This window comes from Chionomys nivalis, chromosome 17 (assembly GCF_950005125.1).
Source record: "Chionomys nivalis chromosome 17, mChiNiv1.1, whole genome shotgun sequence".
Lineage (NCBI taxonomy): Eukaryota > Metazoa > Chordata > Mammalia > Rodentia > Cricetidae > Chionomys > Chionomys nivalis.
Genome location: NC_080102.1, coordinates 55,404,514 through 55,427,536, shown reverse-complemented (window position 1 = coordinate 55,427,536; position 23,023 = coordinate 55,404,514). Strand labels below are relative to the sequence as shown.

Genomic DNA, 23,023 nt, shown 5'->3' with positions numbered 1-23,023 from the left:
TCACCAGCCCAGAGCACACTCTTTCATTCATAGTGACCACATACATCAGTGGGTGACACACAGCCTGGAAGCGGTCATAGGCCATCGCAGAAAGGAGGCAGGCTTCAGTGGCCCCAGAAAATAGGACCAGGGCGATCTGAATAAAACACCCAAGGAAGGAAATAGTCTTCCACTCAGAAATAAGGTTCCTCAGCAACTTAGGCACAATGATTGAGGAGTAGAAAGCATCTATAAAGGAGAGGTGTCTCAGGAAGAAGTACATGGAGGTATGAAGGTGGGGATCCCAGCCAATCACCAGCAGTATCAGCAGGTTCCCCGTAAGGGTCAAGAGGTAAATCACCAAGAAGAGTGCAAAGAGCAGCCTCTGAGTCCGAGGGTTGCTGGTCAGTCCCAGAAGCACAAATTCAGTGACATTTCTAACTTCCATGGCGCATTCAGCATCCCATCAGGGACGAGAACCGAAAAGATTGTCCAGCACTGCTATGCAGCTCCGGAATGGTTGACTCAGGAGGGATTGCGTGGCAGTGACATTTCTGCTGTGTTAGATCATCAGCACATCCTAGCTCAGGGCAGTGACCTCCTAGGCAGAGTGAAGGTGTGTGGGCAGCATGTGGAGGATGAGAACTAGAAAAGGAGGGAAGGAGAAACGGGATTAGAGAAGGAGAAAGAGGGGAAAGAAGCTGAGCACAGACCCCTGGACTCTGAGACGTCTTATGTTCTACTTCCAAAGAGCGTCAAGCTCAACCTGCGGGACTGACTGCCTGGCACAGTGGATCAGCAGTCAATATTTTGGCTGGACATGTGCATGACAGACTATAATGATGTCTGAATTTTGGGAGAAGTGTTGCGACATCCAATGATGGTGCCAGTCCTTTCTCTGTCCTCATAAGTTTCTAAGTCACTTGAATTTTTCATTTAAAACTGTCAGTAGGAGCCAGGTGGTTGTAGTGTACATCTTTAATCCCAGCCTTTGGGAGGCAGAGGCAGATGGATCTCTGTGAGATGAGGCCAATCTTTTATACAAGAGATAGTTCCAGGACAGGCACCAAAGTTACAGAGAAACTTTGTCTCGAGATACAAAACAAAACAAAACAAAACAAAACAAAACAAAACAAAACGAAACAAAATTCAGGAGGGCAGTCAGATGGCTTAGTGAGTAAAGGAGCTTGCCACAAGGCTGATGGTCTCAATTCTGTCCCTGGAACTCAGAGTGGAAGGATGGAAGGAGAGCACTGACTCCTGCATGCTGTCCTCTGAATCCACATACATACAGTGCCACACACAACCCACCCCCAATAGATGTAAAACAATCTGGAAAACCAAATGGTTTCCAAGATCCATTTCATTTTAGTCATTCTAAGAATGATGAAGCAAAGTGATTTGATTTTTTGGGGTGCGCATTTGTTACTGAATAGAAAGTCCTTGTCCCTTTGTATGCTAGTAGCCCAAGCAGAAGTGGCTCAAAGTTTCACGGACACTTGTCAGGGGAAGCCCCTAAAATGGAAGTGAGGACAATGCCCTCTGCTTTCACTGCATTCTCCAGATTTACACGAGAGTCCACAGGGACCCGAGAATCTTTGAAGTGAATGTGGATAAAGCCACATCAAACTTACATCACCCAACTTCTGAACATTACAGATATCTTGTCTCCAAAAGGAGGAGGGATAAAGGATAGTTAGTTGGTAGAATGGACAGTTACAGGGTTCAGTTTTAGACCAGAGGGAGGTAAGGAGGTTGTCTCTCTTCTCAGTGGATAGCTAGAACGTTCTTACACAAAGATCTGATCTCCATTCATGATTATCACTGTCATGGGTTCCCAGAGTGGGCAGTTTTGGGAGAAGATGAATTTAAATAAGAGTTATCCTTACCTGGATTCCAAAGCAGAAACCAGATGTGTTTGCTTAGTGGAGAATGCCAGAGAACATCCTCTCCAACAGTGAACAAAAGCCACGGTTGGACTTAGTTTCTGTAGTCTTCCCTTGACTTAGTCCTAGGGGATAGAGGTGAGGGACTTCTGGGCACTGAGCTCTTTAAATTTTGGTTATGAGTCTTAGTTGGTTATCAGCCTCTCTAGCCCACATGAGACTTCTGAATAAGGATTCATCTCCATAGTCTTAAGTCCAAGGGGAAGGGTAGTTTTCCAAAATTCTGCTTTACAAATAACAATGGCCATTGGGACTCTGAGTCAACTTTAGCCCTGAGAGAGGGAAAGAGGTCCCTGGGGACCTTTAGCTGGTCTTCTGCGGTTCTGAGCAGGGCCTCTGGGCTGACTCTTTCTTTGTGGTACTCTTGATTTAGTCAGTTACATCATAAAGAAGGCCCTGAGTTTTTAGTTCTATTATTATGTAAAAATGACTCTTTCTTTGTGGTACTCTTGTTTTAGTCAGTTACATCATAAAGAAGGCCCTGAGTTTTTAGTTCTATTATTATGTAAAAATATCTCTGATATATCAGTAGGTTATAGGCATATTCATTGTACAATGCACAAAATTCTGAGAAACAAACACACAACCCCTTTCCCTCCAACTTTGCCCAACTTGGCATAGTATCTGCTATGCCTCTTCTTCTAGGCTTCTTCTCCAGAAATGCATTTCCCTTGACTAGGATGTCACATGTTGTTCAGATACCTCCACAAATCTAATAATGTGTTAGGCTGGAAAAAGAACTGTGACAAGTTCTGTACATTATATTCAACTGAAACATTCCTCTTACTGAACACATATGCAACTTAACTTACACTAATATGAAGGTTAAAAAAACCCAATCATGACCTCGTTTTCTTGAATCAATGCTGTTACACACACACACACACACACACACACACACACACACACACACAAACTCACATTCCCGAACACACATTTATAAATATGACAAGGGGAGTTTATTTAATGTTGCTCATATATATGTTTAAGGTTGATTGCTTAGGCCTAAATCACCTATGAGGGCCTCACCCCTGGAGCAGACTGATTATCTCTCTCAGCCATTATTCATTTCTTGGGTTCTTCATCCAGGAGCGGGGCCTTGATTTTCCCCGTTGACATTGGCATATTCATTTTCCCGTTCTTGATTTTGTTTAGGTGACCATATTGTTGAGATTCCATGGGCACAGTGATGGAGGAAGGTCATTTGTCAATAAACAAACTGCCTTGGCCCATTTGATAGGCCATCCCTTAGGTGGGTGGAGTAGACAGAATAGAATGCTGGGAGGAGGAGGAAGTGAGCTCAGATGCGATGCCGCTCCTCCCCAGAGCAGACACAATGAAGCAAGCCGCCAGGTCAGACATGCTGAATCTTTACCGGTAAGACTGATGCTACACAGATTATTAGAGATGGGTTGATCAGGATATGAGAATTAGCCTGTAAGGGCTAGAGTTAATAGGCCAAGCAGTGTTTATATGAATACAGTTTGTGTATTGTTATTTTGGGGCATAAGCTAGCCAGGCAACCAGGAGCTGGGGTGGCAGGAACACAGCCCGCAGCCCCCACTACAGCACAGCTTCCCTGTCACTCACAGGAGATACTGTCTTGCAGCAGATATCCTGGTCCTCTGGCTTCTACAGTCTTTCTACCTCTCCTTCAAAGATGGTCCCAGAGCCTTCAGTGTAGGGGTGTGTTGTAGAAGTATCAGCTGGTGTAGGGCACACTATGATCAGTGTTCTGTATATTACGACCAGTTGTAGATTTCTGTAAAAGTCTGTGCTTCAGAACGTAGCTTCTTTATGAATTTGCGAAGGGGGAGAATGGGAGGGGTTGAAGGGAGCCAATGATGTAAAAACAGCTCTCCAGCAGGGGGAAATGGTGTGAATCCAGCAGTCTAGGAGGGGGAAATGGTGTGAACACAGCACTCCAGGAGGGGGAAATGGTGTGAACACAGCACTCCAGGAGGGGGAAATGGTGTGAATACAATGTTCCTGGAGGGGAACCGTGTGAATCCAGCAGTCCAGGAGGGCGAAATCGAGTGAATCCAGCACTCCAGGAAGGGAAAATGGTGTGAATACAGCACTCCAGCAGGGGGAAACAGTGTGAATAAAGCACTCCAGAAGGCAGAAATTGTGCGAATAAGGTACTCCAGTGGGGGGAAATGGTGTGAATCCAGCAGCCCAGGAGGACGAAATGGTGTGAATATAGCACTCAAGAAGGGGAAATGGTGTGAATACAACACTCCAGAAGGCAGAAATATGTGAACACAGCACTCTAGTAGGCAGAAATGGTGTGAATACAGCATTCCAGGAGGGGGAAATGGTATGAATACAGCATTCCCACAAGTTGTCTTCTGAGGTCTACATATGCAACATGACATGCAAACTCATAGCATACATACAAAATAAATAAATAAAAACACAATATATACTTTAAAAACAAAAAATGGTACCAGGTGGTGGTGGTGCACACCTTTAATCACAACATTAAACCTGGGAGAGAGAGCCAGGTGGAGCTTCAAGTTTTAGTCCAGTTTGATCTACAGATTGAGTTCCAGCATAGCTAGTGCTACACAGAGAAACTTTGTCTTAAAAAACCAAAAACCAAACCACAACAATACACAAAATAAAGCAAAAAAAAAAGAAAAAATAATTGAGAATTTCATACCCTCACTTCAAATTTCTTCCTTATTCCCCCCATACCACCACTCCTTTCGAGTTTTAAGTATTCTCTTTTAATATACATACATATATGTGTGTGTATAATATATGTATATATATATTAAAAGGGAGTATATATACATATATATATATAAAAATATGTGTATATATATCGGTCTAAAACAGGGTCTCTTGATAACATAAACTCTATGTAGCCCTGGCTGTCCTAGAACTTGCACTGTAGACCTGATTGGCTGTAAACTCACAGAGATCTGTCTGCCTCTGCCTCCCAAGTTTCAGGATTAAAGACGAGTGCCTCCAAGTCCAGCGTATTTTTGAGAATTTCATATGAGTACCATATTTACATAATTTCTTCTCTCACTCTGTACTGCCACATCTTTACTTTTTCTGTTTACATTTACCAATGTATCATTGCTTTTTCTGTTCAGGTTGATGAATAGAGTATTTACTTCCGAGTATTTATTTAGGTTCCTAATTGTTAGCATACAATCCTTTTAATAGCATGGTTTATTGTTTTCAAATATTGCATATATATTTCCTTATGTGTCTGGGTCGATGTGAGTGCCTGGCAGGAAAGTGCAGGTGATGGAGTCCAGACGAGGGCGTCGGATGCCCTGCGCTGTAGCTACAGGGGGCTGGGAATTGCCTGATATGGGAATCTGACTCAGGTCCTCTGGAAGAGTGGCAAGTAATCTTATAAAGGCGTAAGTCACAAACAATCCCACACCAGTTTGGAATTATGACAAATAGAATGGTTATTTATTTAAGGGGGAAAAACTTACAGTTCACCCTCCCAGACAACAGCACTCCGCGCAATCAGGAAGTGAACCTAGTTGCCAGAAGCTAAGCCAGAAGCCAGAGAGCGAATTGAGGGAAGTGGCCGCTTTTTTAAAGGGAGAGAGACCACGCCCCAGTGGGCTGATATCTCAGCAGCTATTGGCTGAAGGAGCGGAAGAAGCTCCCACAACAGTCTTAGCCAATAAACTCTCCAGTCCCTAACTGATTATGCTTACAAATTTGTGTTTTTACCTTGTATCTATTTATTTCCTACTCAGCTTCACCAAATATCTCTTCCATGGATCTGTCCCCCTAATCTCCCCATATGGAGAAGAGGAGAAAGGCTCCAGTCCTATAGAGGGTCGGACTCCCTGCCTCAAAGAGTTCTGTATACACAAAGTTACTAGAGTGTCGACACATTGGCAACTGCTCTTGCAGAGGACGCTCTTCAGTTCCCAGCACCCATATGGCAGTTTATAACTGCCTGTAAGTTCAGTTCTGGGGAATCACATGTCTCCTTCGGACCCTCACCGGCACAGCACACACGTGGTGCACACACACACTCGCAGGCAAAACACCCATGCACAGGAAACAAAAAATAAACCAAATTTCAAAATATTTGAGTTATATAATACTAGTCAATCAACCCCTTTGCAGCACATGAACATCCTGCCTGTTAGCCTTTTTCATTTGTGTTATTGTTTCCTCAGCGGCAGATTGTTTCACAGAATAGATGCAAGAGAAATGAGTTTATTAGAGATCAGTGTTTGTTTTCAATAACAATGTTGCAGTTTAATAATTGTATAAATACTTTTTCTTGTTTTAGTATTTGTACAGAATAAACTCTGAAAGAATTTGTAGTTCTTTTTTTATTGGATTAAAAAAATACCCATCCAAATTTCCACTCTCTCCCCTCCTCCCATTCCCTCCTCACATCCTCCCACTCTACCCCCTCTAATCCTAAGAGAGGGTAAGGCACTTTGCATTGTGCAAAGTCCAAGGCACTCCCTACTACATCTATGCTGAACAGGGTATACATCCAAAGAGAATAGGATCCCCAAAAGCCAGTACATGCAGTAGAGATAAATCCCAGTGCCACTTCCAGTGGCCCCTCAGTTTGCCCCAGGCATACAACTGTCAGCCACATTCAGATGGAGTAGGGAGTTTGGTCCTATGCTTGTTTCTTCCCAGTCCAGCTGATGAACTCTTCATGGTCTTGACCTCTTTGCTCATATTCTCATTCCTTCTACTCTTCAACTGGATCTTTGGAGCTCAGTCCAGTGCTGTGTTGTGGGTCTCTGCCTCTGTTTCCATCTGTTGTGGGATGAAGGTTCTATAGTGATATTTAAGATAATCATCAGTCTGACTACAGGGCAAGGCCAGTATGGGCACCTTCTCCTCTATTGCTTAGGGTCTTAGCAGGGGTCATGCTTGTGGATTCCTGGGAATTTTTCTAGAGTCAGTTTTTTTGCTAACTCCACAATGGCTTCCTCAATCAAGATATCTCTTTTCTTGCTCTCAAATCTGTCCTTTCTCCCTCTTGACTATCCCATTTCCTCATGTTCTGCTCAACACTCCCCTTCTCCCCTCCTTTTCTCCTTCTCCCCATCTCTCCTACATTCTACTCCCCACCCCCATGCTCCCAGTTTTGTCAGGAGATCTTGTCTGTTTCCAATATCCAGGTGGGTCTATGTATGTTTTTCTTTGGGTTCACCTTATTACTTAGCTTCCCTAGGATCACGAACTATAGGCTCAATATCCTTTGTTTATAGCTAGTATCCACCTATGAGTGAGTACATACCATATTCATTTTTTTTTTGTGTCTGGGTTACCTCACTCAGAATAGTGTTTTCTAAATCCATCCATTGGAATTAGAAAATACTCAGGGCACTGCTTTTATGAGTGAAGACAGGACTCCAGAGGCACACTTAATTTGTCTCTTTTTTACTTATTGTGGAGATTTAGATCTTTCAAATGATCCCTTGGGATGGAAAAAGGTGGGTGAGTGTTGTGTTTGTCCAACAAAGATGCTACTGTCCTGGAATGTGGCACTATCGTCACCAGTGGTCTGACATGTGCATTCATACTCTGAGCACAGACAAAATAAAGGACCAGGGAAGGGGAAAACCAAGAGTTGCAGAAATGGCTAGTGGAGCTCTGAAGATTTTCTAATGCACTAAGTGGGTCTCTTGGATTAGTGGGGAATTACTTGCTCTGTTCTGGAAGTTTCCTTATATAACGATTAGGGGTAGGGCAATCTGAGAAGAGAACTTCCTCTGTTGTGGCAACATAGAGATGGGTGAGTAGTAAGATGGCTTCTTGTAGCATCTTCCTTCTATAACTCCCCTCCCCATCCCCGAAGGAGCAGGAGTACCTGGGCTACAAGGTCAGCCTGGACCTCCTGGTCAGCATCCTCCTCAGAGCTGCCTTCACGTCTTTGTTTCTCAGGCTGTAGATGAGGGGGTTTAGCAGCGGGGTCACCACACTGTACTGCAAAGACAGCACTAACTCCAGGGTTGAGCCGGATGCTGGAGTCATGTACCTTGGGAGGAATTACACAAAGGAGCAAAGTGAACTCAGGATGAGGTTGGCAATACTGTTGGCAGCCATGGGCCATCCACTCTTGCCGAATGCACAAGGCACCTCAGGGTCAAGTGGACTGTCGCCATGAGAGCTTCTAGAAATGACCGATCATTGGGAAGTCAATCATTTCTGTCTTCCAATGCTTCCAAGCACGAGTGAACTCACAGAAAGGAACTCTCCCATGAAAATGAGTTGCTTTGTTTGTTCAGGTTAGGACAGGGATAATACATTTCCATAGCATTTCCCTCTACAGAGCATCTTGGCTAATAGTCATGATAGTATCACAATTCAGATACATTAAGTTCTCATTTAGAGATGATTATTTTTTGCAAAACCATGTGTCTAGTTCTCAATACTGCCATTGTTCCCAGACGTATGGCTCCGAGGACTATTCTCACAACTATATTAAATAATTAATAATAATCACTACTAATTATCATATGTGTGTGAATGTTTGCATGCATGTGTGAATGTGCACCATATACATGTATGCTACACATGGAGGTCAGAAGAGGGTTCCTGGTCCCCTGGAACTGAAATTATGGATGGTTGTATGCATTCATGCAGTGCTGAGAACTGAACCTGGTCCTTTGCAAGAGTAGCAAGTAATCCTAACTGTTCAACAGTCTCTCCAGATCCAACACATTATTTTTGTTTTGTTTGTTTTTGTTTTTGAGTCAGGATTTCTCTGTGTAGCTTTGGAGTCTGTCCTGTAAATTGCTCTGTAGACCAGGTTGGCCTTAAACTCACAGATATCCACTTGTCTCTGTATCTGAGTGCTGAGAATAAGGGCGTTTGCCACCACCAGTTGGCATTACACATTATTTTGGTGGAACAATTTTTTAAGTAATATTCTTCTTTGGCTGGGAAAGGAGCCAAATTGTTGAATAAAGTGAGAGATAGAAATGGGTTCGGCAGCAAATATGACTTTAAAATATTAAGATTAAATTATTGGGCATATGTTAAGTATCCACAGGGTTATTTCCCAGAAAAACATTATTACTTTATCAATGGAATTATGTTCACTGGTACAAATGCAACATATCCAGAATGTTCCTTATGGACTCTGCTTGATTTGATTTACTGAGTTATTTAGGTGCCGGGAAGATGGCTCAGGGGCTAAGAATGTTGCTGCTTTAACAATGGACTGCAGTGCCTGGCGATGGTGGCGCACGCCTTTAATCCCAGTACTCGGGAGACAGAGGCAGGTGGATCTCTGTGAGTTTGAGACCAGCCTGGTCTACAGAGCTAGTTCCAGGACAGGCTCCAACGCCACAGAGAAACCCTGTCTCGAAAAACCAAACCAAACCAAACCAAAACAAAACAAAACAAAAAACAAAAAACAATGGACTGCAGTTTAGTTCACAGCATGCATGGCAGACAGCTTGTGACCACATGTACCTCTAGCTCCAGAGGATCCAGCGCTCTTGTGTGGCCTTTAAGCACCGGTACACACACACACACACACACACACACACACACACACACACACACACACACAAAAACCACACAGACGCATACACACACATAAATGGAGACTGCACTTTCGTTTCCTGGCAATGCAGACCTGAATAATCACACAAAAACTATATTAATTACAACACTATTTGCCCATGGCTCCTAGCTAGTTCTTATACCTTTAATAACCTATTTCTATTAATCTGTGTATTATTACAAGGCTGTCACTTACAAGTATGGTTCTGGCATCTTTCTCCTTTAGCAGCTACATGGTGTCTGCCTGACACCATCTTCTTTCTCCCTGCATTTAGATTAGTTTTCTTGCCTAGCTATATTCTGCCCCACCATAGGCCAAAGTAGCTTCTTTATTAGCCAATGGTAAAACATGTTCACAGCATACAGAGGGAATCCTCTCTCTCTCTCTCTCTCTCTCTCTCTCTCTCTCTCTTTCTCCCACACACACACACACACACACACAATCTTTAAGGAAAAGGTATTGATCTAACTAACTTTAATCATCTACTTTCCTAACATTTCTGTGAAATCAGCAGGGTAAATCTTATTGTCCTTTATTGCACATGAGACAACTGAGATAAAGGGAGGTACATTTACCCCAGCCACAGGTGAGCTTTTCAAAAACCAAACAGCTAGTCCACAGCAGACTGGACTGGGGCTCAATCCTGAGGGATCCAGGATGGAATTTAAGGATGATTCTTTCCTGCCACACAGCATGCTCATGTAGACCAAGGGAAGTTAGGGGACAAACACCCGTCCTTTATGATAAGGGACTGTTGTGTGACACACCTGGATACTCCCGACCCATAGAAGATGGTGACCACAAGGAAATGAGAAGAGCATGAAGAGAAGATCTTGCTTCGACCCTTGGCTGAGTTGATGCCCAGGGCTGTCGTGATGATACGGCTGTAGGATCCCAGCAGTAGGACAAGAGAACCAAGACCTAAGATCACCATGGTTGTCAGGATGGAGACGATAGTAGTGTGGGGGTCAGAACAGACCAACAAGAGCACTGGGGGAACCTCACAGGCAAAGCTGCAGATGAGGTTTGGGCCACAGAAGTGCTCTTGTGATAGCAGGAACGTGTTAACCAGGCTAGCACTGATTCCTAAGACCCATGATATGATCACCAGCCCAGAGCACACTCTTTCATTCATAGTGACCACATACATCAGTGGGTGACACACAGCCTGGAAGCGGTCATAGGCCATCGCAGAAAGGAGGCAGGCTTCAGTGGCTGCAGAAAATATGACCAGGGCGATCTGAATAAAACACCCAAGGAAGGAAATAGTCTTCCACTCAGAAATAAGGTTCCTCAGCAACTTAGGCACAATGACTGAGGAGTAGAAAGCATCTATAAAGGAGAGGTGTCTCAGGAAGAAGTACATGGGGGTATGAAGGTGGGGATCCCAGCTGATCACCAGCAACATCAATAGGTTCCCCGTAAGTATCAACAGGTAAGTCACCAAGAAGAGTGCAAAGAGCAGCCCCTGAGTCTGAGCGTTGCTGGTCAGTCCCAGAAGCACAAATTCAGTGACATTTCTAACTTCCATGGCGCATTCAGCATCCCATCAGGGACGAGAACCGAAAAGATTGTCCAGCACTGCTATGCAGCTCCGGAATGGTTGACTCAGGAGGGATTGCGTGGCAGTGACATTTCTGCTGTGTTAGATCATCAGCACATCCTAGCTCAGGGCAGCGACCTCCTAGGCAGAGTGGAGGTGTGTGGGCAGCATGTGGAGGATGAGAACTAGAAAAGGAGGGAAGGAGAAACGGGATTAGAGAAGGAGAAAGAGGGGAAAGAAGCTGAGCACAGACCGCCTGGACTCTGAGACGTCTTATGTTCTACTTCCAAAGAGCGTCAAGCTCAACTTGCAGGACTGACTGCCTGGCATAGCGGGTCAGCAGTCAATATTTTGGCTGGACATGTGCATGACAGACTATAATGATATCTGAATAATTGAGAGAAGTATTGTTACATCCCATGATGGTGCCAGTCCTTTGTCTGTCCTCATAATTGTAAATCCTTTGAAGTTTTTGTTTAAAACTGTCAGTAGGAGCCAGGTGGTTGTGGTGCACACCTTTAATCCCAGGACTTTGGAGCAGAGGCAGATGGATCTCTGCGAGTTCGAGGCCAATCTTGTCTACAAGAGCTAGTTCCAGGACAGGCTCCAAAGCTATAGAGAAACCCCATGTTGAAAAACAAAACAAAACAAAACAAAAAACCAAAACAAAACAAACATAAGGAGGGCAGTCAGATGGCTAGAGGAGTTAAGATGCTTGCCACAAGGCTGATGGTCTCAATTCTGTCCCTGGAACTCAGAGTGGAAGGATGGAAGGAGAGCACTGACTCCTGCATGCTGTCCTCTGAATCCACATACATACAGTGCCACACACAACCCACCCCCAATAGATGTAAAACAATCTGGAAAACCAAATGGTTTCCAAGATCCACTTCCTTTTAGTCATTCTAAGAATGATGAAGCAAAGTGATTTGATTTTTGGGGGTGTGCATTTGCTACTGAAAAGAAAGTCCTTGTCCCTTTGTATGCTAGTAGCTCAAGCAGAGGTAGCACAAAGTTTCATGGACACTTCTCAGGGGAAGCCCCCAAAATGGAAGTGAGGACAATGCCCTCTGCTTTCACTGCATTCTCCAGATTTACACGAGAGACCACAGGGACCCGAGAATCTTTGAACTGAATGTGGATAAAGCCACATCAAACTTACATCACCCAACTTCTGAACATTACAGATATCTTGTCTCCAAAAGGAGGAGGGATAAAGGATAGTTAGTTGGTAGAATGGACAGTTACAGGGTTCAGTTTTAGACCAGAGGGAGGTAAGGAGGTTGTCTCTCTTCTCAGTGGATAGCTAGAACGTTCTTACACAAAGATCTGATCTCCGTTCATGATTATCACGGTCATGGGTTCCCAGAGTGGGCAGTTTTGGGAGAAGATGAATTTAAATAAGAGTTATCCTTACCTGGATTCCAAAGCAGAAACGAGACGTGCTTGCTTAGTGGAGAATGCCAGAGAACATCCTCTCCAACAGTGAACAAAAGCCACGGTTGGACTTAGTTTCCGTAGGCTTCCCTTAACTTATTCCTAGGGGATAGAGGCGAGGGACTTCTGCGCACTGAGCTTTTTAAATTTTGGCTGAGTCTTAGTTGGTTATCAGCCTTTAATGGCTGAACGGTCTCTCTAGCCCACATGAGACTTCTGAGTAAGGATTCATCTCCATAGTCTTTATGTCCAAGGGGAAGGGTAGTTTTCCAAAATTCTGCTTTACAAATAACAATGACCATTGGGACTCTGAGTCAACTTTAGCCCTGAGAGAGGGAAAGAGGTCCCTGGGGACCTTCAGCTGGTCTTCTGCGGTTCTGAGCGGGGCCTCTGGGCTGACTCTTTCTTTGTGGTACTCTTGTTTTAGTGAGTTACATCATACAAGAGGACCCTGAGGTGGCCAATAATCCATTTTTAATTCTATTATTATGTAAATATATCTCTGATATATCAGTAGGTTATAGGCATATTCATTGTACAATGCTCAAAATTCTGAGAAACAAACACACAACCCCTTTCCTGCCAACTTTGTCCAGCTCTGCCTAGTATCTGCTATGCCTCGTCTCCTAGGCTCCTTCTCCAGAAATGCATCCCCATTACCTAGAATGTCACATGTTGTTCAGATGCCTCCACAAATCTAAAAAAGAACTGTGAAAAATTCTCTACAGTATATTGCTTTCACTGAACTCATATGCCACTTAACTTACTCTAGAATGAAGGTTAAAAAACCCCAGTCATGACCTCTTATTCTTGAATCATTGTTACACACACATACACACACACAACACACACATACACACTCACATGCACAAACACACACATTTATAAATATGACCAGGGGAGTTTATTTAATGTTGCTCGTATATATGTGTTTAAGGTTGATTGCTTAGGCCTGGATCACCTATGAGGGCCTCATCCCTGGAGCAGACTGATTATCTCTCTCAGCCGTTATTCATTTCTTGGGGTTCTTCATCCAGGAGCGGGGTCTTGATTTTCCCCATCCACATTGGCATGCCGATTGTCCTATTTTTGGTTTTGTTTAGGTGACCATATTGTTGAGATCCCATGGGCACAGCTTCCCTGTCACTCACAGGAGATACTGTCTTGCAGCAGATGTCCTGGTCCTCTGGCTTCTACAGTCTTTCTACCTCTCCTTCAAAGATGGTCTCAGAGCCTTCAGTGTAGGGGTGTGTTGTAGAAGTATCAGCTGGTGTAGGGCACACTAAGATCAGTGTTCTGTATATTACGACCAGTTGTAGATTTCTGTAAAAGTCTGTGCTTCAGAACGAAGCTTCTTTATGAATCTGGGAAGGGGGAGAATGGGAGGGGTTGAAGGGAGCCAATGATGTAAAAACAGCTCTCCAGCAGGGGGAAATGGTGTGAATCCAGCACTCTAGGAGGGGGAAATGGTGTGAACACAGCACTCCAGGAGGGGGAAATGGTGTGAACACAGCACTCCAGGAGGGGGAAATGGTGTGAATCTAGCATTCTAGGAGGGGGAAATGGTGTGAACACAGCACTCTAAGAGGGGAAATGGTGTGAACACAGCAATCTAGGAGGGGGAAATGGTGTGAACACAGCACTCCCACAAGTTGTCTTCTGCCCTACACATATGCAACATGGCACACAAACTCACCTCATACATACAAAATAAATAAATAAAATTGCAATAATACATTTTAAAAACAACAAAAAAATGGTACCAGGTGGTGGTGGTACATACCTTTACTCACAACATTTGGGAGATAGAGCCAGGAGGAGCTCCAAGTTTTAGGCCAGCCTGTTCTACAGAGTGAGTTCCAGGATTGCTAGGGCTACACAGAGAAACTCTGTCTTAAAAAACCAAAACCAAACCACAAAAAGACACAAAATAAAACAAAAAAAGAAAAAAAAATAATTGAGAATTTCATACCCTCACTTCCAAATTCTTCCTTACTCTGCCCACCACTCCCTTCCAGTTTCAAGTATTCTCTTTTAATATACATACATATATGTGTGTGTATATAATATATGTATATATTAAAAGAGAATAGTTATATATAAATGTTTATACATATATAAATATGTGTGTATATATCGGTCTAAAACAGGGTCTCTTGATAACATAAACTCTATGTAGCCCTGGCTGTCCTAGAACTTGCACTGTAGACCTGATTGGCTGTAAACTCACAGAGATCTGTCTGCCTCTGCCTCCCAAGTTTTGGATTAAAGACGTGCGCCTCCAAGTCCAGCGTATTTTTGAGAATTTCATATGAGTACCGTATTTACATAATTTCTTCTCTCACTCTGTACCGCCACATCTTTACTTTTTCTTTTTACATTTACCAATGTATCATTGCTTTTTCTGTTCAGGTTGATGAATAGAGTATTTATTTCCAAGTATTTATTTAGGTTCCTAATTGTTAGCATACAAGTCTTTTAATAATATGATTTATTGTGTTCAAATATTACACGTATATTTCCTTATGTGTCTGGGTCGATGTGAGTGCCTGGCACGAAAGTGCAGGTGATGGAGTCCAGACGAGGGCGTCAGATGCCCTGCGCTGTAGCTACAGGGGGCTGGGAATTGCCTGATATGGGAATCTGACTCAGGCCTCTGGAAGAGTGGGAAGTAATCTTAGCCAATAAACTCTCCAGTCCCTAACTGATTATGCTTACAAATTTGTGTTTTTACCTTGTATCTATTTATTTCCTACTCAGCTTCACCAAATATCTCTTCTATGGATCTGTCCCCCTAATCTCCCCATATGTGAAAGAGGAGAAGAAAGGCTCCAGTCCTCCTGTAGATGGTCTCCCTGCCCCGAAGAGTTCTGTATATACAAAGTTACTAGAGTGTTGACGCATTGGCAACTGCTCTTGCAGAGGACGCTCTTCAGTTCCCAGCACCCATATGGCAGTTTATAACTGCCTGTAAGTTCAGTTCTGGGGAATCATATGACTCCTTCGGACCCTCACTGGCACAGCACACACGTGGTGCACACACACACTCGAAGGCAAAACACCCATGTATGTGAAGTAAAAAATAAACCAATTTTCAAAATATTCGAGTTATGTATACTAGTCAATCAACCCCTTCTTTGCAGCACATGGACGTCCTTGCTGTTAGCCTTGTTCATTTGTATTATTGTTTCTTCAGCGGCAGATTGTTTCACAGAATAGATGCAAGAGAAATGAGTTCATTAGAGATCATTGTTTGTTTTCAATAACAATGTTGCCGTTTAATAATTGTTTAATAAATGCTTTTTCTTGTTTCAGTGTTTGTGCAGAATGAACTCTGAAAGAATTTGTAGTTCTAAAGACGAACAATCCTTCCCTCCCAAAAAGACCCAAAAAACAAAAACCAGAGAAACCTCACCAAACTGCCTTCTAAAAAGGTACTGTTTTCTGTTTCACTTCTTTGGATCTTTCCAAATATGTATGGTGTGAAAATAAATTCTAAAAGTGGAAAGAAGAAAGCCAACCCAAATTCTTTCATATATATATATATATTTTGGTGCCTTTGCTGCCTAGGCCAGGCAGGGACACTTCAGAGTGCTTTGCGGTTTGTGGTTTGAGGTTTTTAGTTTATTAAGCAAAGGCTCTTCTGGACCCCAAAGCAAAATTATAACCTGCCAACAATTGCATTAAATGTAACCCTGATTTGTAACTTTTAACCTTTATGAGTAATTGAACTGTATGTGTGTATGGGGGGTGGGGTGGGGGTGGGGTATCTCTGGAATGCTAATTAGCCTCAGCGTGAAGAATATGAGGTCATTTAAGGTGCAGGAGTTGGGTATTCAGCCAGATCGCTGAGTCTTTTGGTGTGAAAGCTACAGTGGGAAGGGAAACAAAATGTCTGACTTTTTCAGAACATGTTGGTCAGAGAAGTACATGTTTGCAGCAACACCATGAGAACCACAGTAAGGAGGGAGGAAACCCCTCTCCTTCCTAAGGCTCATCTGCCTTAAAAAATGAGTTTACAAAAATCTAGATCCCTTATTTACACCAACTGGAAATTAGGTAAATTTCATAGATATTTTGCCGTGTCTATGATCTCTGACAGTCACAAGACAGCTTCCTCAGTGGTACTCCATCTTTAGAAAGCTGACTGATCGTTGGGCTCATGATGGGACGCAATGAAACAGGCTTTCAATAACCACGAGCCAGTAAGTGGGCTTAGGGTGGACTGAACATGGCTGCAGAGAACTTAGAAACTGTAAATCTACCCTGTCTAATTAACTAGCTCTTAGAGTCTTGAAACATGCCTAGTCCATATTGAAGAAGACAGTTTTAAGTCAACTTGATTTAAAGTGGAAATTTATAACTGACTAAGCTATTGGAGAAGGAGACAGTGTTTCCCTCTTGGGGTTGCTTTCTTCCAGGCTTATTTGGCAGTGTCTGGAGATATATTGGTTACTGGTCTCTACTCAGTAGAGGCCACGGGCGCTGATAAATTTCGTACAATGCACAGGATTGTCCCCTAGGCCAAGGCATTATCTGGCCCAAAGTGTTTATTACTAATACTGTTGTACCTTCATTTCTGTTCAATTCTAGGAGATTTTTATTCCCTTCTTTATTTCTTCAATGACTCATTCTTCCTTTAATAGTGAATTTTAAAATCTCCATGAATTTCTATATCTTATGTAGCTTTCCTTTATGGCTGATTCAGTCATTGAGGACAGGTAAGATACAAGAAAGTGTTTTAATTTTCCTGTATTTGTTGAGACATACGTTGTTTCCTGGTATGTGATCTATTTTTAAAGAAACTTCCAGGGGCTGATGAAGTATGAGGTGGATTCCTTTATCTTCTCTGACTAATTTTGGTGTAAAATCTGTTTTGTCAGATAGTAGACAGCAGTACCTCCTTCTAGTTCCTTCTCAGTTAAAGATCACTCCCCATCCTTTTACCTTTAGGTGATGTCTGTCTTTGTTAGGGAGGTGTTTTTGTAGTCAATAAACAGATGGATCCTCCTATTTTTTTTAAAAACTATTTTTGATTAGTCTGTGTCTTTTCACTGGGGAATTGAGATTACTAATATTTAGAGTTATTATTGAAAGCTGTGTATTAATTCCTGTCATTTTGTTTATTTTGTAGTGTTTAGTATTTTTCTAATCCTTATCTGCTGGTAGCTTTTGACACATTTTCTTTGTTTTATACATTTCTGTGTTTTAGCTATGATACAGGGGAAATTTCTTTTCTCATATGCCTATTTGATGTTCTATCATCCTTTGGTACATGGATTGCCTTCTATTTTTCTGAATTCCCAAAGATTTTTGCTATGATTGCACTGAAAATATTTTATATGCCTTTGATATTTTTTCCCTTTTTTGTGACTGACTGTAATTAAAAGATTTGATCTTTTCATGTTGTTTCAAATATCTCTCTTATTTTGTTCCCATGCTACTTATTTATTTATGTATGCATATATTAAGTATGTAAGTATGCATTATTTATTTGTAAATGGAGACTGCAGTTTACTTTCCTGGCTACCCAGACCTGAATAATCACACAGAAACTATATTAATTACAATACTGCTTGGCCAATGGCTTAGGAATATTCCTAGCTAGATCTTATATCTTAAATTAACACATTTCTATTAATCTGTGTTTCACCACAAGGCTGTGGCTTACTGGAAAGGTTCTGGGCATCTTTATCTTTTGGCAGCTACATGGTGTCTTTCTGACTTTGCCTACTCTCTCTCTCTGTCTATATATATATATATATATATAGATATATATCTATATATATATCTGTTTGGATTTCCTATCTGGCTTTATTCTTCCCTGTCATAGGCCAAAACAGTGTCTTTGTTAATCAATGGTAATAAAAGATATTCACAGCATACAGAGAGGAATCCCACATCATCTCCCCTTTTCTGTTTAAATAAGAGTTTTTTTTAACTTTAACATGGTAAAATTACATATACAAAACAACAAATAAGAATTATCGTTACAATATTTATTCCATTTACATTTGGCAAATTAAGGATAGTACTTTATCATCTATCCTAGGTTTGTGAATCTAAAGTTTTATATCTAATTTATCTTTTATCATAACTAAGAAGAACTATAATTATAGCTATCTATTCTTCAACTCCATCAAAGACCCCCAGAAGGGTATAATATTGCCTAAGTAAACAGGAAGTGCATTGTAAGCAATTTCTAAAACTCTAGAATTGACAGAGACATCTCATTGCCTAGATAGTCACCCAAAGTTCTTCTGTAATATTGGGGCATCCATATCCAGCCTACAGGTGCATTGTACCCAGGAGACTTTTCCATGAAGCAGGAAATTTTAAAGACTGTTTTGCCTTTACTGGAAATTTTCAGTCACTTTCTTTTGTGTCCTGCGGAATGACTGGCAGACTCTTTCATGAATCAGGAACTCTGAAGGACTGTCTCTCCTTCTTTAGGCAAGTTCAGCAGTCACTTTTCTATGGGTCCTGCATGTCCAATTTATACAGCATTACCATCAAACAGTCAGGCAAGAGTTTCTTGGCCAAATGGCTAGTCTTGCCACATTGAAAACAAACTCCATAAAGAGTTTCTTTGATGCTCATCATCCTTTTGAAGTAATCAGCACTGCCTGAAGCAGACATTTTTCACTGTTGAGAAAAGTCTAAATTTTTAAAACACTTTAAATGCCATATTCTGTAGGTCTTTGAAAGGTTTGAAGAATACGTATCCATGTGAAATATATCTCTGTACATCTAGAAAACCTAACTAACATGACTACAGTTTGACTATTAAAGATGCCTATCAATTTGTATTTCTTAATTATACATTACATTTTTAAATGAGCTGCCTATACTCAATACCTTAAACAAGAGAAAGACATATATACAGTGTAACAAATAAATTTTAAGTTTGTATTAATAGACTAAGAGCTATACCAATGCAAAGTATTCATCTTTATATCATATCTCCCCCCGCTTTTCTTTTAGAAATAGTTTGACTGTGACCATTTAACCATTTATACATAACCCTTTTTAAATGAAAAAAAAATTCATAAACAATAATTTTGGGAATAGTTTTCTTCAAACTGCTTCCTGCTATTTGTTGGGCAAAGTATTTTTAGGGATCATGGAGACGTTTTGGGAATCTTGTTGTATCAAACTACATTAGCCTGGAAGGAATCCACAGGTTCTCATTTTCTGTGAAAACAAAAGCAGAACCTCTTTTCTAAAGCAACATATCCTTAGACCCAAATTTTGAAGTCAAGATACCTTTATGTTGGTTTAACTTAGCAGCCCCCAGAATCAAATGTCTCTCTACAGTCAAAAAAATTCAAAGAAAACAAAATAGTATACATAATCTAGATTCTCTGTGTATATTCCATCTTTATGTGGCTCGTTTTTCTTTACCCCTTTAATCTATGACTGTCTTTACTCTTTTATATTAATTTTACTGTTTCTTTAAAGACTTTGTTTTATTTTTTTAATTTTTTAAAAATTATTTTTATTCTTTTTTAATTAAAATTTCACCTGTCCCCGTTCCCCATTTCCCTCCCCCTCCTCCCAAATATTGCCCCTCCCCCACTCCCCTTTCCCTATCCCCACTCCTCTTCTCCTCCCCCCACTCCATTCCCCCCCCTCTTGATACTGAAGAGCAGTACAAATTCCCTGCCCTGCGGGAAGACCAAGGTCCTCCCACTTCTATCTAGGTCCAGGAAGGTGATCATCCAAACAGGCTAAGCTCCCACAAAGCCAGTTCATGTATTAGGATCGAAACCTAGTGCCATTGTCCTTGGCTTCTCATCAGCCTTCATTGTCCGCCATGTTCAGAGAGTCCAGTTTCAACCCATGCTTATTCAGTCCCAGTCCAGCTGGCCTTGGTGGGCTCCCAATAAATCAGTTCCACTGTCACAATGGTTGGGTGCACCCCTCGTGGTCCTGACTTCCTTGCACATGTTCTCCCTCCTTCTGCTCCTCATTTGGACCTTAAGAGCTCAGACCGTTGCTCCAAATTGGGTCTCTGTCTCTAACTCAATCCATCGCCAAATGCAGGTTCTAAGGTGATATGTAAGATATTCATCAGTATAGGATAGGAACATTTCAGGTTCCCTCTCCTCAGTTGCCCAAGGTACCAGCTGGGGACATCTCCCTGGACACCTGCAAGCCCCTCTAGGGTTGGCAAGACTTTGTTTTATTTTTAAAACTATTTATTTCCTTTTATAACTGTCTATACTCTTTTCCTTCTTTCTCCCAACCCTATGTACATTTTTAAACACACTATAACTGGTTCAGAGGTTTATTTCTCTCTGAATCTGTCTTTATTGCATATCTGTTATCATTCTCTGGCCAGGAGTTCTTTTAAGATGGGAAGCAGCTTGGTTGTAGTGGCCCTGGATGCTGGCTCTGTCTCTCTTGATCTTTCAGTATGGTGAGGGTACATTTACTGCCAGTTCTGTGAGCCAGGCTCACCACCCTGGGTCCAGAGACACAGCAGGTCTATGTTGCCATTAAGCAACAAACCCTAACTGCTCTGTAGAAGGACCTTCCAAAGAAGCCAGAGCCATTTATGCTTCTAGTATGAACCGTAAAGCCATTTCTTAAAGGAGCCACACCTCTGCTTGCAGCTCACAAACAAAGCCTATCTGAAAAAAATTTGTCTACCAAGAAGCTGCACTTTGCTCCCATTTTCATGTTCCAGGTTGGGTACCATTTTGTAAATGGAGACTGTACTTTACTTTCCTGGCTGCCTAGACCTGAATAATTACACAGAAACTATATTAATTATAACACTGCTTGGCCAATGGTTTAGGCATATTCCTAGCTATTTCTTATATTTTAATTTAACCCATTTCTATTAATTTGTGTTGTGGCTTACCAGAAAGGTTATGGGCATCTTTATCCTTCAGCAGCTACATGGCATTTCCAATTCTGCCTACTCTCTCTCTGTTCATATTTCCTGCCTGGCTTTATTCTTTCCTGCCATAGGCGAAAGCCACTTCTTTATTAACCAATGGTAATAAAACATATTCACAGCATACAGAGGGGAATCCCACATCATTCATTCATTCATTCATTCATTCATTCATTCATTTTTTCCCTTTCTTCCTTTCTTTCTCTCTTTCTTTTTTCTTTCTTCCTTTCTTTCTTGTATTTTGAGACAGGATTTTTCTGTGCAGCTTTGAGGCCTGTCCTGAAACTTGCTCTGTAGATCAGGCTGGCCTCAAACTCATAAAGACCCACCTGTCTCTACCTCTCAAGTGCTGGGATTAAAAGTGTGCACCACCACTGCCTTACTCTTGTTCATGTGTATTTATTAATTTATTTTTATCCTAAGTGAATATTTTAATTTTTCTTCCTGTCTTCAAGTCTTAATAGTCTGTCCTAATAATCCATATATTTCTCAGGCTTTCCACTGAGTTTTTTATTCAACTTATTGACCACTTCAGGTTTAGCATTATTTCAGTTTGGTTTTTCCAAAACTGAAACACTGTAAAAATTGGAAAACATTAAAATTAAAGATGTAAATTATACACAAAATAATATTGTGAGTATATTGGATTAAATAAAATATATCATTAAAATTAATACTTCTTAAATATACTACAAAATTTAAAATTACATATGTGGTTTATATATTTACATATATGTTTATACCTTTATACATCAAAGTTCATAGTTTGAGTCTTGAAGTTCATCAGAGGTTAAGCTGTCTCCAATTTTCTGAGGGTCTGGAAAACATCACTATTTTTTTTTTTTTTTTTGATTTTCGAGACAGGGTTTCTCTGTAGCTTTTTGGTTTCTGTCCTGGAACTAGCTCTTCTAGACCAGGCTGGCCTCGAACTCACAGAGATCCACCCGCCTCTGCCCTCCCGAGTGCTGGGATTAAAGGCGTGTGCCACCACTGCCCGGCAACACCACTATTAATTCAACTAATATATTAAAAGGAAAATTAAGATGGAAAGAGTTTATCTCCATTTCAAAATATTAATTATCTGTTTTACAAGTGATTATCATTCATTCCCCTACTTTGCTTCCAAGATCTAATCATGAGTGAGTAGAAGAGAATTTCTAGGCCAATGATGAGCCACAGAGTCTACAAAGCTGTAGGAATTAACCCCAAATCTGCCAAGAAACCCAGGGATAGAGCTGAACCCTGGCAGGAATTGAGGAGGAGTAGCAATGTGAGGGTGCTAGCCGAGTCCTGTGCTCTCTTCATAGCTTTGTAGATGAATTCCCAAAGTAAAGGCTGCTATTAAAGGAAGTCACTGAACTAGGAAGTAGTGGAATGGCCTTGTTTTGAAGCTAACCTTTCACAAGAATACCAGCACATTTCCAGGAACTAATGCTTACAGTTGGACATGCCATTGAGTGGTGTGGGAGGGTCTTCTGTCTATGTGTTATTTTCATTGGTTAAATAAAGAGACTGCCTTGGCCTTTTGATAGGGCAGAAAATTAGGTGGGTGAAGTAGACAGACCAGGATGCTAGGAAGAAGGCAGGCAGAGAGAGCTGCCATGGAATCACCAGAGTTAGACATGCTAAATCTTTCCCAGTAAGCCACAACATCGTGGTGAAATACAGATTATTAGAAA

The 23,023-nt window shown here is 41.5% G+C and overlaps 2 protein-coding genes across 2 annotated transcripts in view; both read right to left on the bottom strand.

Moving 5' to 3' along the window:
• Positions 1-427, bottom strand: part of LOC130888384 (olfactory receptor 8S1) — a 3,211-nt gene extending 2,784 nt beyond the window's left edge. The window contains 1 exon segment of the mRNA XM_057791291.1: positions 1-427. This exon segment is cut by the window's left edge and continues 138 nt beyond it. Within this exon segment, the coding sequence (XP_057647274.1) occupies positions 1-427 (427 nt within the window).
• Positions 428-7,760: 7,333 nt separating this feature from the next.
• On the bottom strand, positions 7,761-10,990 carry LOC130888387 (olfactory receptor 8S1-like). The gene is made up of 2 exons (XM_057791293.1): positions 10,227-10,990; positions 7,761-7,923 (listed from the first exon to the last, which is right to left on the bottom strand). Exons 1-2 carry the CDS (start codon positions 10,988-10,990, stop codon positions 7,761-7,763), a joined length of 927 nt encoding a protein of 308 aa, XP_057647276.1.
• Positions 10,991-23,023: the final 12,033 nt, after the last annotated feature.

Excerpts from the sequence above, each read along its gene's own strand:
- LOC130888387 (XM_057791293.1), bottom strand. The coding sequence starts at position 10,990 with ATGGAAGTTAGAAATGTCACTGAATTTGTGCTTCTGGGACTGACCAGC. Across the intron at positions 7,924-10,226 it reads TATGGGTCGGGAGTATCCAG|GTACATGACTCCAGCATCCG; the intron begins GTGTGTCACACA and ends ATTCCTCCCAAG.